This window comes from Xenopus tropicalis, chromosome 3, assembly GCF_000004195.4.
Source record: "Xenopus tropicalis strain Nigerian chromosome 3, UCB_Xtro_10.0, whole genome shotgun sequence".
NCBI lineage: Eukaryota > Metazoa > Chordata > Amphibia > Anura > Pipidae > Xenopus > Xenopus tropicalis.
In genome coordinates, this window is record NC_030679.2 from 37,306,387 (window position 1) to 37,321,135 (window position 14,749).

The 14,749-nt window shown below is 40.0% G+C and overlaps 1 protein-coding gene across 3 annotated transcripts; it reads left to right on the plus strand.

The window, feature by feature from the left end:
* Positions 1 to 1,409: 1,409 nt before the first annotated feature.
* Positions 1,410 to 13,098, plus strand: spry4 (sprouty RTK signaling antagonist 4). Of its 3 annotated transcripts, none has more exons than XM_002939535.5 (2): positions 1,410 to 1,587; positions 9,075 to 13,098. In XM_002939535.5, the coding sequence occupies exon 2, from the start codon at positions 9,117 to 9,119 to the stop codon at positions 10,008 to 10,010; it is 894 nt and encodes a 297-aa protein (XP_002939581.1). In that variant the 5' UTR covers positions 1,410 to 1,587; positions 9,075 to 9,116; the 3' UTR covers positions 10,011 to 13,098. The 3 variants fall into 3 exon arrangements, with proteins under 3 accessions (XP_002939581.1, XP_012815226.1, XP_031754663.1); XM_012959772.3 differs by lacking the exon at positions 1,410 to 1,587 and adding an exon at positions 2,309 to 4,986; XM_031898803.1 differs by lacking the exon at positions 1,410 to 1,587 and adding an exon at positions 5,265 to 8,463.
* The last annotated feature ends 1,651 nt before the right edge of the window (positions 13,099 to 14,749 follow it).

Genomic DNA, 14,749 nt, shown 5'->3' on the forward strand with positions numbered 1-14,749 from the left:
TAGCTTACTTCCCCGAAAGGTAGAAAAAGCCAGGACGCTCTCTTTGCATCTTTGGCAAGGAGGAATTTCTTCAATAAGGTGGATTGTTCCCCCTGAAAAAGGCAGACTTTATATTCCAAATGCAAACTATATCATATAGTGATACTGGAGGTTTGTAAGATCTTTTCTTTCATGCCAGACGCTCAGCCAAATGCATTGTTTGGGACATAAGGGATTTCTATTAAGTGTAGTGTAGGTAGAATAATTATTTTATACACATATTGGTTTACTCACGCTGTTCATAAAGCCTAAAATTCATCTATATGTAATGTATTACAAGGTTCCATTCTCTCTGATAGTAAATAGGTTAGAATAAGCGTAGCAGGGTGGCACACCTCAGGTTTTCCACCCACAGAAACAGCAACGGGGGGAGGGGGCTGTTCATTGACGGGTTGGTGACAGGGCCTGGCTACTGCAGAAAGATAATGCGCAATAAAAAAAATAGAGGTTATCAAAGGGGTATGTAATTGAATACATACAATGAATAAGTCCAGTCCTCTATAGTTGAACCGCAACTACCTGCATCAAAGGGCAGTTTTCTTCTCACAGAGAATTCTCTAAGTTGTAGAGCAGCAAGGGCTGGAAAGTTGCAAGTTGAAGATATATATATATATATTTACACATTCTCTATATAGCTATATGCACCCCAAGTCCCTCATTCTTCATTAGTTCAGGCTCCAGGTCTTTTTAATGATACAATGAATACCCCTTTGGGCTGTATGGGAGACTACTGATTTCTACGTGCCTACGATGCCCAGTTTTGCCTAGCAATTTGCCAAACCAAATGAATTTCACCTCAGTGCCTTGGGGCAAGCAGCGAAGCAACGCAGGCAAGACACGAGTGAAATAACCATAATTGCGTATTTTATAGGGCAAATCCGTTGTACCACTTAGAGAAGGCTGCCGAAGGCTTTGCCGATCCCCTGTAATACCCAGCCCTTCCCGTCATGCTAAGCCTCGCTGCCAGGCGACATTCTAGCTACCAGCCATGTTGGCAGCCTTCTCATATAAAGGAGAACCGATCCATATTCGCCGGCGCAATCTCCTTGCCCAAAGACGCGCCTTTGCTTTCTATGGATGTTCTCCATTTACTGCAGTGCTTCCCTTCCCCCCTCCATCCTCTCCCCCCTCTCTCTCTCCCTCCCTCCCCGCATCCCTCCAGGGTTCGCTCCACACGCGCGGTTTATTCAGCTCTCCTCCATTCATAAAACAGAGGCAATGAACGCCACAGGTTAGCTTCCGCTCTCCATTCACAAATTAAAAAAAGAGGAAAAAAAAAATCCTCCTTGCGCATGCGCGTTCGAGCCCGGCTCCCACCCCATTCATAAGAAATGCGATGGCCTACTGCGCTTGCGCGCTCGTCCTCATCCCTCCCATTCATAAAAAAAAGCCATTTTTTCCCAGGCAGTTGCAACACCGAACGCAAATAAGAAGCTGACAGACAGCAGAGGAGCAATGCAGCCCGGATCAATGGTTTCCAAGCACACAGTCACTCATTCGCTGGGATTTGCGGATTACTAGGAAATGTGCCTGGCTGCATCCTTCCAAGTAAGAACTGCCTTCAACTAAGAATAGGGGGATCTCCGTATCTCTGTATATGTGTGTGTGCTTTTTATTTGATTTCATTGTCCCTGGGTCTTTATTCAGCAGTACATGTGTCCCGGTGACTGGGCAGCAGTCTGCTCCTTGTGTGTGGGGGCCAGTGTGTCCCAGGGAGCTGCTTGTGTGCAGGGATTCCCAGTGGCACTTCCCCTGCATTACAAACGCAGCGCTTGCAATGGGGACACCCAGATCTGGAGCGCAGGCTTCTCCTTGCAGCGCTGTTTGCGCAAACAGCCACCAAGTGATGATGCAGCAGCAGCAGCAGCAAGCAGAAAAGGAATCACTGGCTGCTCCCTGCAGCATCACGATCGCCCTTTGCACGTTCAGCAGTAGCGATAAAAACGCTTTTTCCCCCACTTGCCTTGTCAGAGCTCAGCGATTCTGGTTGCGGATCAGAGCAAGTGACCTTTGATCCGTACAAATCTGCTAGTCCCCTGCCTCCCCTATTTTTGTAAGTAATACACTCTGAGCCCCCTGTTTAGCCCCTGATCATGTCGGGCTCGCCTGCTTTTCAGGAAAAAAAGGCAAATTGCAGTATTTGGCAGTTTCCTACTTCTGATGACGCACCATCTATTCAAGCTTGTGGGGCGCAGCACAGGCGATGCCTTTCTATTATCATTACTGTACCATTATTATTATTATTGTTATTATAATGCGGGATGCAGATCTGCTCCTGCGATTGTGGAAGGGGAAATAGCGCGAATGGGATTTTCTTGTTTAAAAAAAATGTTTAAATTCCAAACAAGAAGAAATGAGGCCCAGCGATTTTGCTGTAAAGGGGAGATTTAAAACAAGTACATTTTGCCAGTGTAACCCTCAGCATAGCTATCGCAAGCGGCACAGTGCGACTAGCGAGCCCCAGTACATAGAAAAGGCGTCTGTTGCTTTCATACGCGGGGAGGGGGCTGTTTTGACTTATTCTTGCTATATTGGGCAATCGGAAGTGAATCTATATTTGGTTGCCCTCTGGGCTAAGCTGCAGCGTATGTAAAGTGAAATAGATGCATAAAACTCTCATTCACAGATATATTATTATTTCTATACTTTTGCTGCTGATTTCTCAAGGCCTTTCTACCGAATGGTGAGTGTAGCTGTAACACATCTGCCAAAGGCTCCAATTTGTACCCAGTCGCATCAGCACACTGCATTTATTTCTGCATTTATTTCTGCACCCTCATCAGGTTGGGGTTGTAGGTGGATGTAATGGGACAAGAAATCCTGAGTTATTGCTTGAACGTGAATAAGGGGTTTTTGTCACATAAGTGGTAAGAATTTGCAGAGACAGTAAGGGTTGTGTGTATTCTTGTCAATCACAATTGCATGCAAATTATAAGACTTGGGTATTTATTTGGCAAAAATACTATGGACATTGAGAAAGTACGGTATGTGATAAGCGACAGGGCTGTCTAACGCATGTATAATAAACTATACCTATACTATTAAAAGTAGGGCATCCTATAATACAGCAGTTTTCTCAGCCATTGGCTTTTTAAGTTCTAAATTTGAGTAATAATAATTTATTGCCAGCTTCTGTGCTATTATCCCTGGCAAAGATGAATTCTTGGGCATTTGCAGTGTTTTATATAGTTAGTGGTTTCTTTTATTATTTTTATTTCAGCTGTCCTAATAAAGCTACCCGATTTACTGAAATATGTTGTAAATGTTCCGCAAGCAGAATGTGCTAATTAGGTGGCGCAGACCAGGCACCGATATTTTTTTTTAGGAATTGCATCTGATAGCTGGCTGCTAAATGCGCCTTTATTGCATATACATTACAATCCTCCTCTAGATTTAGAATCTGCTGTTTCCCATTTTTATTATCAGTATGTGTTTATATTGGTGTTTAAATGCAGAGGCAACATTTTGGGGCATCTATGTTATTATAGTGGGCTGGAGAAGAATTCTGTGATTTTGACTGAGGTGTGTGTAGTGAGGGTCATCTGTCTCAGAAATACCCCACTGCATGCAGCTTTTCTGACTGGCTGCCAGAATCAGTGTTTGCTTGTTGCTTTTAACTTCAGAAGCTGCATAAAGCCAGGGATTGCGTCCCATGAATATAAAAGGTCTCTGCTTTTGCATCTTTATGCAGTACTATGCCTCAGATGTAGGAGGCTCATCTTATCTAAGTGGTCAGCAGTCATAAGAACCTTGCTAGATTGAAGTGTCAGCCTCTTATTACCATGTACTGACCCTAGCTGTCAAAATGAGATTGTAAACTTTAAGGTCCAGAAATGTGATTTGTCCTTAAAAACTACAATTGCATGAATTATATATTTGTATTGTATAATTGTATTGTATAATTTACAAACGGACAAGATGCATGTTTTAGTAATACCCAGAAAATATGTATCTATTTCTTTAAATATATTTTACACTAAGTCACAATGGTAGTAGTTGCCCTCCAGGTGTTACTGACTTGCAGCCCCTGGGATCTGCTGTCAGTGGGGGTCTGGGATAGTGCACTAGCAAGTGCTGGAGGGCTGCATGTGATGGAGGGATCTGGTGCTGAAGCACAAATCTGCTATAGATAGATAGATAGATTGATAGAGATATACATTTTTCCTCTAGTTATTACTTTTGTTGTTCCTGCTACAGAATATGTATGTTTTTATATAAAGTGTGTTAACCTGTAGCTACCAAAGTTGCTAAATGATCTTAGCTGCCTTTGTTACAAGAATTAGCATTTTTTTCCTGACAAAGAGCAATGTGTGTTGTGTGTGTTTTATCCACATCCGTCGTCTGTCAGCTCCTCTGACACTTGCTAAATAGAACGTAAAGGTGTTGGAGAATCACAAGTGACAGTGTAAAGGGTAAACGTGTTGTCTTGCTCAGGAAGAGGGTGTGTCCCATGGCACTTGGACAATGCTGGATTAGCTAGCGGACAGGGCCTGTTAAAGGGACAGTAGCGCATTAAACATACTTTGTGCTTATGTGCTGTGAGTTGTGGGAAACATATCTAAAACATCTGTCAACTGTTGATAGTGAAATACATCATATATTATAGTGTTTATCAATATTTAATTCTATATGTAGAGCATCTAGTTTTTGACTTGGAAGCACATAAAGCAATTCATATACATCAAGTGTATAGAGTTTACAATCTAATATTTAGGGCAAGATGTATTATTTAAAAACCCAGGATATAGAATCCAGGCTTTCCTTTTCTAGCACTATTTCCTCTTTTTGGCTAGCTTTATGTAGGAAGTGAGTGTAGGAGGAAAACTGGTTCCCCTGGCCTGCCAGGAAAACAGTGCCTGCAATTTAATATGTCATCAGTTGAAACAACTTGCGGAACCACTTAGTGATGTACATGTGAAGGCTGCAACAACCTGTGACCTGTAAGAGGTACCTTTATTTGTCTTTGATGTCCCTTTAAAAATATAAATTCTGTATGAGAGATACGAATAGCTATTACTTGATGGATTATTATGCATATGATTGTTTAGAGTAAAGGCTGTGGATACGGCCGAAACGTTAGTCTGACATATTTATAAATTTTCTTTATTTTTTCACTAAGACCTGTGAGTGCGGCATCCTTTTCTCATATATATATATATATATACTGGATATTATATGTAGATATGTAGCACATTCTAATAACAAGAGGTTTGAAATAGCTATGTTTCTGTTTTTAGCCCTTCTACAACAGTAAATGTGCTAGAAATGCTAGTACCTCCTGTAACCATCCTAACATTTCCTGTAATACTATAAGGCATTATATTCCCTAATCTTTTCATGTCTACATTTTTGCATTGGCGTTAGCTGTGTTCGCTATGTTACTGTATTGTAAGGGTAAATGTTTTTTGTTTGTTTTTTTAAACACTATGCTCTTTTTTAGTGTTGTGCCCTTGGGTTACTGGTAAGCACATTGGTTGCCTAACCTCTTGGATGTGTCTGTGACCTCTTTGGTATCCAGTGGGTTAATGGGTATCACTGGAGGGCAGTGGGATGTCACCTCTTGAACCTTCCCCATTCATGAATCTTACACGCTGCTCTGTCACGTTAGATCAGTAGTGTTTGTTAAAGGATATTGTGAGCTGAGAAAGGGTTCAACCGGACTGAAAATCTGCTCAGTCTTTTCCTTTCTCTCCCTAAAGGGTGACACGTGGAGTTTTATTTGGGGGAGGGAAGGTGTGCGACTCGCCCGGGCACCCTGCTTTAACAGCTGGGACTGCAGATGTGGCTGCAGCGGAAGAAGCAGCTCATAAACTACTGAAAGTGTGCTTTCAAAATCACCTGCTTTTTCCAAACGCCAGCGCTCTGCACATGTGTTCTATCAGCGACCATTGTTGGCCCATAAACATAATGGAAGACAGCTTCCTGTTTATGTAGCACAGGGAAGACATATGACAGCGCTAGCAAGAAATAACAAGGCTATTATTTTCTCAATTACCATATACTTTGCTTTGTTAATCCTTACTAAGGTGTAACCCTGAATCAGTTAACCTGTTGCACTCAAGTCTCTGAAATGAAGGGTAGCCTGCATTCATTTACCAATCCTTTATGTATAATTATGTATCATATTGATATAAAGGTAAATACAATTAAAATGCATTTAGAAACCCAGTGCACTATATTTTGTCTGTGAATTGCATCATTCAATATTTTAGAAGTTTGCTAATTGTATATTATTGACTGTCTTTATGTCAGATCTGGCTTGCTTTCTTGTAATGAGATCCAAACGTGCATGTTGATTATCCAGCGTGTTTATCTGAAGGGGCAGTGAATTCTGTGGCATGTTCCTGGGCAGATGCTGTTTCCCCATATGTGTTAGTTTTGGGCAGATCCAATGCAATAACAGACCTAGAGAAGATTCTGGTGGCTGCCTACAGGGAAGGGAGTAGGGAGTTCTAAACTGTACAGCTGCTGCAGGCGGTCTTGTCAATCATTGTCCTGCTTGGTGAAGGTTGGCCACTGGGGTATTAAAGGGTCACGGCAGTTAAATGCATGTTGCTTGCATATGAAAAACCATCTTGCACTATTCATAGAGATGAGTCCTTCTGGGGGAATTTCTCCCAGCTATATCACGCCCTTCCCTGCTGTGACTTGCCATAGAATATTACAGACCTTTGAAAAGAAAATGTGCATAGGAATGTTGCCACCCGCCCCCCGCTTCCCCCCAACCTGATGCAAAGAATTATATCTCTTATCTTGACACATAGAAAAATCTGTGGAACTGTCTTGTCTGCTTAACAAGAGTTTTTGCAATGGGTTTTGACAACCAGAGATGTCAGGCTCAGCAGTTGTTGACAACTGAAAAATCCCAGCAGCCCTTGCTATGACACATTTAATTACCATCTCTTGATCCGCAATGTTACAGAGGATGCTGGGATTTGAGTTTCACAACAGCCAGACAGCCAAGAGCAATAAAGCTGAATTCCGTCCCAAAATAGTTTTTTGCATTCTGAAAGAAAATATCATTCTAAGCAACATTCTAATATATAGTAAACATTTTAATCAGCTTTACTCGTAAATATAACTACCATTAAAAGCAGTATTTGTTTATCCCTTCCTGTACTCTGGTTCTGATTCTTGTTTGACAATGTACTAGAATTCATTTCTCCTCCAGGTTTGTCAGTCAGCTTGCTACAATCATTTCTTGAGTCAGAACCATTAGTGCAGAGAATATAACTAGCCAGATAGATACTGCTTCCAATTGCATTTATATTTACAAATAACACAAATTCCATTAAAATGTTAAATGAATGTATATTAGAGAATTGCTTAACATTACATTTTCGACCATTAGGCAAAAAAAAAAAAAAACCGTTTGGGTGATATTTGCCTTTAACATTCACCCCCTAATGTAATATGCATGACAGCCTGGTTTGTTTTTCAACTTTCTTTGTGACTTTTAACAAGTCACCTTAACTCCCTGCGCTCAACCACCAAATATTTGATGGTAAGATCCGCTTGTTAAAGACTTGCTGTGCCTGTGTAAATTCTCAGCTCAGTTCTGTATGACATTTCACAGCATGATATAGGGATAAATATTTTATCATTGCAGTAATGTACTGTGAGCGCAGTTTACTGCTCTGCTGGTTATTCAGCAAAGCCGGTGTCTGCTGGTAATGCAATAAATATTTATATGTTAACCTAAGACTTTCAGGCCCTTTTGTATGCGTCACCTCTATATTTTTTATGGAAGTACCAGCAGCACTGATAAAAACTCTTGTTGTTCCCTTGGGTCTAAATGGGAAGCAGGGGAAGCTGGTTACATTCCACTGATTCTTACATGGCAAGATGAGGCTCTCCAGCTGTGGCTGAACTACAAGCCGGCACATCCCCAGTCAACAGTGGTGCTAGTTATATTCTATGAACAAATGGAGAACCAAAACCTAACAGACTTCTTTTTTCAATCCTGCATGTAGGTTATTGTCAGTTGGATCTGTGATTACTTTAATCTAGATTTTGCTTTTGATTATGCTCAGCTCATTTATTGGATTTTATTAAAGAAAATGTAGGAGGAAAGGGTTAAGTAATAGCATTTTGTTACATTTGCTACAGTTCTGGATCTAAATTGTTCTTGTGCATATCCTTAAAAAAACACACACATCCACGCAAGTTAATAGATTTGCCTATTTGTTTAAAACCTCAGGCAAGTTACAGCTGCACGCTGGAAACTGTGTGTTTGGTTGAAAAAGGTCCTCTGCCTCTTTAAGTCCTTTTCAAACAGGGCTCCCAAATAAAAGGTCACTCGACCAGGAAACACTACTTCTCATAGAAAACAATGTGCACTTTCTAAATTGGAGCCAGGCCGTATCCGCTCTTTGATTTAAGCTTAGTTGCTTCCTGTGCTCTTTTGACTTGCATAGCTTTTGGGTAACTGGATAAGTTCCAATTCGGAACTGTTCTTTCGATGAAATTAGAAACTAAAGCAATATTCAGTCAGCCGTTCTTGTAAACTGAGGTGGTTTCTGTTCTGAGTCATAACTTTGGGCAGATAGTAGTATTTATCCCTGCTTGTGCATGCAACAAAGTTACCATACACTTCTCTTTTACTACATGTTGTTAGACCTTATTTATTAGTAGTTTCTGAAAAAAGGAAAAATATGATTTACTATGCCCAAAAACTGATTTTGCATATTAGAGAAAATTAAATTGTAACCAAATTTCCAGTGAACAATAATAAAAACATTTGGTGGTTGTGTTATATGTAAACGTAATTGCTAGTTACACATAACTTTGAAATCACTGAACATTTTAATGAATGTGTAGTGGAAAGTTGGTTAGAAATAACTTTGCATTTAAAGCCATATACACTTGTTTTACTCTAAGTAGTGCCTGTAGCTTGCATTGCACCACACATAGCTGGCCCCAGAATGCTGAGGAACTTATATAGTTATAATGTTGTGTTATTTTCATGTTTGCTGTTCATTAAGTTGTAGGTTCTTTTGTTAACTCTTTTTTTTCTCTCTCTCTTTTATGTTTAGGAGTTTTAAGAAGCATTTCCAGAACTGGTGGGGATTAGGTCAATGGATTCCAGGATTCCTCACAGTATCACAGTCGTGCCCAACGCTGCCATGGTACAGCCATTGCTGGATGGCCGGGTGCCTTATGGAAGGTTACAGCATCCACTCACCATCCTGCCAATTGACCAGATGAAAACCAGCCATTTGGAAAATGATTACATTGACAATCCTTCTTTGAGTCAGCTGGCTAATCAGAAGCTTGTCAGGGGTCCTCATGAACCCACGCTCATCAATCAGCATTTGCAGAGGTGTGAAGCAGACATCACACACCCCTGGATATCTTTTAGTGGGCGCCCAAGCTCAATTAGCAGCAGCAGTAGCACCTCCTCAGATCAGAGACTTTTGGACCACATGGCTCCACCTCCAGTGGTGGATCAGTCACCACCCAGGGCAGTGAGGATACAGCCTAAAGTTATAAATTGCAAGCCTCAGGATGTAAAGGGACCCATGGCCCAGGAGCTAGACAAGCACTTCTTACTGTGTGAGGCTTGTGGAAAGTGCAAATGCAAAGACTGTACCACTCCTCGGACATTGCCTTCTTGTTGGGTGTGCAACCAGGAATGTCTGTGTTCGGCCCAGAATTTGGTCAATTACTCCACCTGCATGTGTCTGGTAAAGGGTGTATTTTACCACTGCACCAACGAAGATGATGAAGGCTCGTGTGCTGATCACCCATGCTCGTGTTCTCACTCCAACTGCTGCGCTCGATGGTCTTTCATGGGTGCCTTATCACTAGTCCTTCCTTGCTTGCTCTGCTACCTTCCAGCTACTGGCTGTGTCAAACTCTCCCAGAAATGTTATGACCAAGCCAGCAGGCCCGGGTGCCGGTGCAAAAACACGAACAGTGTCATGTGCAAAGCACCAGATGCCATCAGCAGACCAGAGAAGCCATTCTGATTGGCCAATCATAAGGTTGCATTTGTGAACTGTGTTACAAGGATGCATCGTACACTCTGCAGGAAACTCATGCAAAAAAAATAAATAAATAAAAGACTGTAGGCGGATACCACCACCTAAGGCTTTAATTTAGCATTCCTTACTTAATTATGGGGATCCAGCAAGACCTGGTGTCAAACAGAAGGAAAGCAGAAAATGCCTTACGTGTGTAGCAGCTATGAACTGTTTCTAACTCCTGTGTTTTAAGTGTCAGAGAAGATTCATGTTTTAGCACAGTGGCATCTCTACCTACCTTACAGCTTTTCTGCGCTGGCTCTTGGTAACGGAAGCAACTTATGGCAATTCCCTGACACTGGCATGGATGTAAGCCAGCTCCAGAGCTTCCTAACATACAGAGGTCTTTGTTTTCAACAGGACATTCATGCATAACTCAGTTTCTATAGAAGAGCAGATTGCAACACTGCTATACTTTCCCCACCTTGATGGAGTTTAATTTATTTGCACACTTTTTTATATATATTTTCAAAGTAGCTATGTCCATAAAGTGTTTTTTTTTTTTTTGGCCATCCTGATGGCTGAGCAAGGCTGTATTGAAACTGATCTTCTTTCATGTTGCTAAAATGCAGAGCATGTAACATTATAGGTGAAGTTTTTACAAGGTGTGGAAAATACACGTTACAATATGCTCTTCTTATTTAAGCTGTCATGGCTAACTCACACTTCATAGTGCATTGTCATGTTTTTTGTGTGTCACGCTTTACATTAGTGTCAGGTTGTCAGATTTGCCGCCCACCAGCTTGTGCATACAAGACCTCCCAGCATCCTCAGCTGGCCAGGAGCTGGCCGAGGATGCTGGAAGTTGTTGTTCTCAGAAGTTGACACCATTTCTTAATTGTGCCTGTGCACTAATTATCCCATGTGGGGTTCCCCCGTGCATGTATTTCTTCTTTCAGCTAATGATGGCTAGGTGGAAGATGAAAGACGCTGCTAAGGGTACTGTTTCAAATCAACATGATGAAAGGAAGGAATTTAGCATCCCTCTTCCACTTGTAGCCCCTTCCTCGTCTATAATTAGTCAGGCCTACCTTATCTTATGCTGTCACGGGGCCCCTTGCTCATGCTCTTTAACTGACGCTTAGCTTGTATTTTTATATTGCTCTTATAAGGACTGTAACACCAAACTCAGAATGCCTGTGTATAACATGCTGTGACATTTTTACATTATATGTATAAACAGCCATGGGCAACCAGAAACCCTTTCAGATGTCACTGAGCTAACTTCCAGCATCCCGCACACATCCAAAGCCTGGCAGGCAGTTGTATTTCACGACATTAGGAGAGCTGACAGTTCCTCATGATTGGTTTAAAAGATTCCATTTATTATACATGGGCAAATACAACATAGATACCTTCTTCTGTTTTAAAATTACTAGTCCACTCTTCCAAAGGGAATATGAGAATCTGTGTGTTTAAATAGTTTTACCTAACTATTGAGCTGGGCTTGTTAAAGATTGCTGTTTCAGTATTGGGCCTCTATGAGGGAGTGCCCAAAGCTGTCGGCCATCTTGTCTCATTACCCTCATACTGAAAGGCTTCATAAAGAAAACAAGCATAAAAACATACTCCATTGCAAAAGGCACATCTTTTTTTTCCACAGTAAATTCTTTCTACTTTTTCTTCAGCCATTCAGGGAACGCCCCGGCCTAATTAGCATCCCACTATATTGTACACATTTTTGGCAATAATTGTTGCACCGTAAACTCCTCCATAATTGCAGTGGCCTAATATTCTCTTCAGACCATCAAATCCTTACATTCTAGTAGAGATTTGGGATTTACAGAGAGGATCTGCACTAAGCTTGCCCCAGAAGAGCACAATAACTGTTTTGTAACTGCATGAATAACACCAACAGGGATGTTTTGCTTTCTGAGAACCAGACAAATTAGGGGAATGTAGACACCAATCAAAACGTTTGTATATTTTTTTTTCTTTCTGAGTATTCAGCCAATGGAACTTGCATGTTGCCCTGTATTTTTTCCTTCGCTGCTGCTGAAATTTAGCCTCTTATGTAAAATAACCTGTATATCTGTGTAAATGTACATAGAGAGATACAAATAAAGATGTCTATTTTAGTGTTATATAAGTTTTGGGTAAAGTCAGGGGAACATATAAGAAAACTCAGCCATTTTTAAATTAAAGCGATTTTCGGTGTCCTTTAAAGGACAGACTAAATCCACTTCTGGTAGGTGCTAGTTCAGTATCTTATATTCTAGTTTCTGTGTTAAAGGGGAAATGTCATTTGCATATAGGATCTTTGTCTTTATAATATATTTGTCTGTTTTATTTTGGTAACATATTGACACTTTTTTCAGGGTTAATGGTACAAGCAGGCCATTTGGTAAAACATACACAGGCTTGTTTAACTGACTCTTTTCTAAAATAGAAAAATCTGCTTTGTGAAAGGTGCTTTTTGGGTATTTGAGCACAAGTAAGGCACAGTACATTGCTTTGCTATATATTCTGCTTGCTGCCCTTGCACTCTCAGATCATATTTTTGAGTCAAATTGAAATATGTTACCATTAGTACGTCTATCAAAACCATGCGAAATGCATAATGTGATTATAGTTTCTAACTCCCATCCTTCAAACTAGCTGCATATCTAGCACTTTGTCTTGTATTACAAATAGTGTATTTATTTGTCTTTTATTTAATTTGAAGGTTGGGGGAAACTTTTATAGGGCAAGAAGGTACAATTACACTCCTTTGTTTTTCTGCTTGCATGAGATTTCCCCTTTAGGACTGTAAACTGAGAGGTTCTCTCACCAAAAAGTATTGCATGTTGCAAGGAGCATTTCATTTGGTTTATTGCCGTTGAATAACAAAAGCTGGGACACACTAAGATGTTACAAGTACCGCTTTTTTTTAATGAGTTGCGACAGTTCTGACAGCGGTGATTGAAACATCCTATGTGCCGTAACCCTTACATAAGCGGTATTAGTGCTACATTATAAGTACACCTTTCCCTAAAATTTTTGCATCTATACCTTTAAGGGAGAGGCACATCATTTATTTTCTCCAAAATTCCTTTTTAATGAATTAGCATCTATAGTTTCACAATAGCCACACAATTTCCTGCATTCTAGGCATACTAAAGCACAGCTTTCTGGGGGGCAGATCCAGTAATCAGCATATTAAGGGACACAGTGGGAGGAAATGTACTGCCACATTATAGGCAGGTGGATAATGCCACTGTCATTGCCATAGTCTTTCTTGCTTGCCATAAGTGAATTTCAGAAGTTATATTTTCCCTTGTGGCCTTCTTCACCTATGAAGTACAGATGTAGAACAGTGGACTTATGGATGATACTTGTGCCAAGCTTTCTTTTTTTCTGAGAGGGGTTGGATATAAGGGGGTAGATTGGGTCTAATGTTTAATAAGCTAACTGTTTAAATAACAGGGAATTTAAAAATATCTTTTTAAAAGCCTAACATTTACAGTCAAGTGACCACTAAATACAATGACATTTAATATGCAGACTTTTTCAGCTCAGAATTATTTATATAATGATTGTCAAACCTTTTGCCAGTGTCCAAATATCAGATTCCCTTAGGGCTACAATCAGAGATGAATGGCCCTTCTGCTCTTTAATCATATTTTAGATCTGATTAAATCCAAAATATCTGATTCTGGTTTATGAACATTCTTCCTTTCCTGAAAGCATGTAAAATGTAACTGTCAGGTTCCATGGATAGTACAGTATGACTATAGTTGGATCAGTGATAAAGAAGGAGGCAGATGTATCTATGGTAGTAAAATGGCCCAATTTTGTGAGAAAATAAATATTAAAACCTGCGTTTTTTAGTGCTATCAGAATTTATCACCATGCCCAAGAATAATTGTGCCTCATGCCCCAAGGCCTTAATGTTGTTTTGGTCATATGCCCTAAAGAGCTGAAAGCTGGTATATAAGGGTTTACTCTCTCTTGCCTTTTATGTTGGGTATTTTATTTATTTGATTGATTGATTTTGTAAGGCTTTTGTCATTAACCAGTATAAATTCTTCACAATTTACTCTGTCATGTTTGTTAAAAAAAGAAAACACACCCCGAGAAAGAAATGTATAAGTTGATGGTTTCCTTTTGTATAGAATATTTATTTTGAAGCTCTATTTTAATAGTATTTATTTTAGAAAGTCTACTATTGTAAGAGTTCTTCTGTTTGTGAAGAAAAAAACACATTAAAACTGAATGTACTGATCTAGAAATATATATATATAAATATATAAATATAATTATATATTGTTAAATATACCTAATGGCTCCTGTGTTTCTTGTTTGTGTTCAATTATTTGTTCATGACATTTATGAAGGTTTTTCTTTTACAATATCTGACATCTGGGACCTCACTTTACAAGCCCCTAGGTCAGTGGTTTTCGGGCTTATTGATTTTAAGTCTCCTGTTGCTGAATAAGAAGGTTACAGCTATAATAATAATAATACCTTGCTATAGTTCCAAAGTGTCTAGGAGAACAAATGAACCATTCAAGTCAAATTAGTAGTCAGGCTAACCCCACATTAGGGTATCCCAATTAAATGCTGGAAATAGTTGTAAAAATAAAATGGGTAGTTGATCTTCCTACTGACCAGTTATGGATTTAGGAGAAGAGAAAATTAGGTCAGACATACATGTGTAGCTAGGTAAGATTGCAGCTGAAAAAATGATTGGTAGTGAAAGTGGA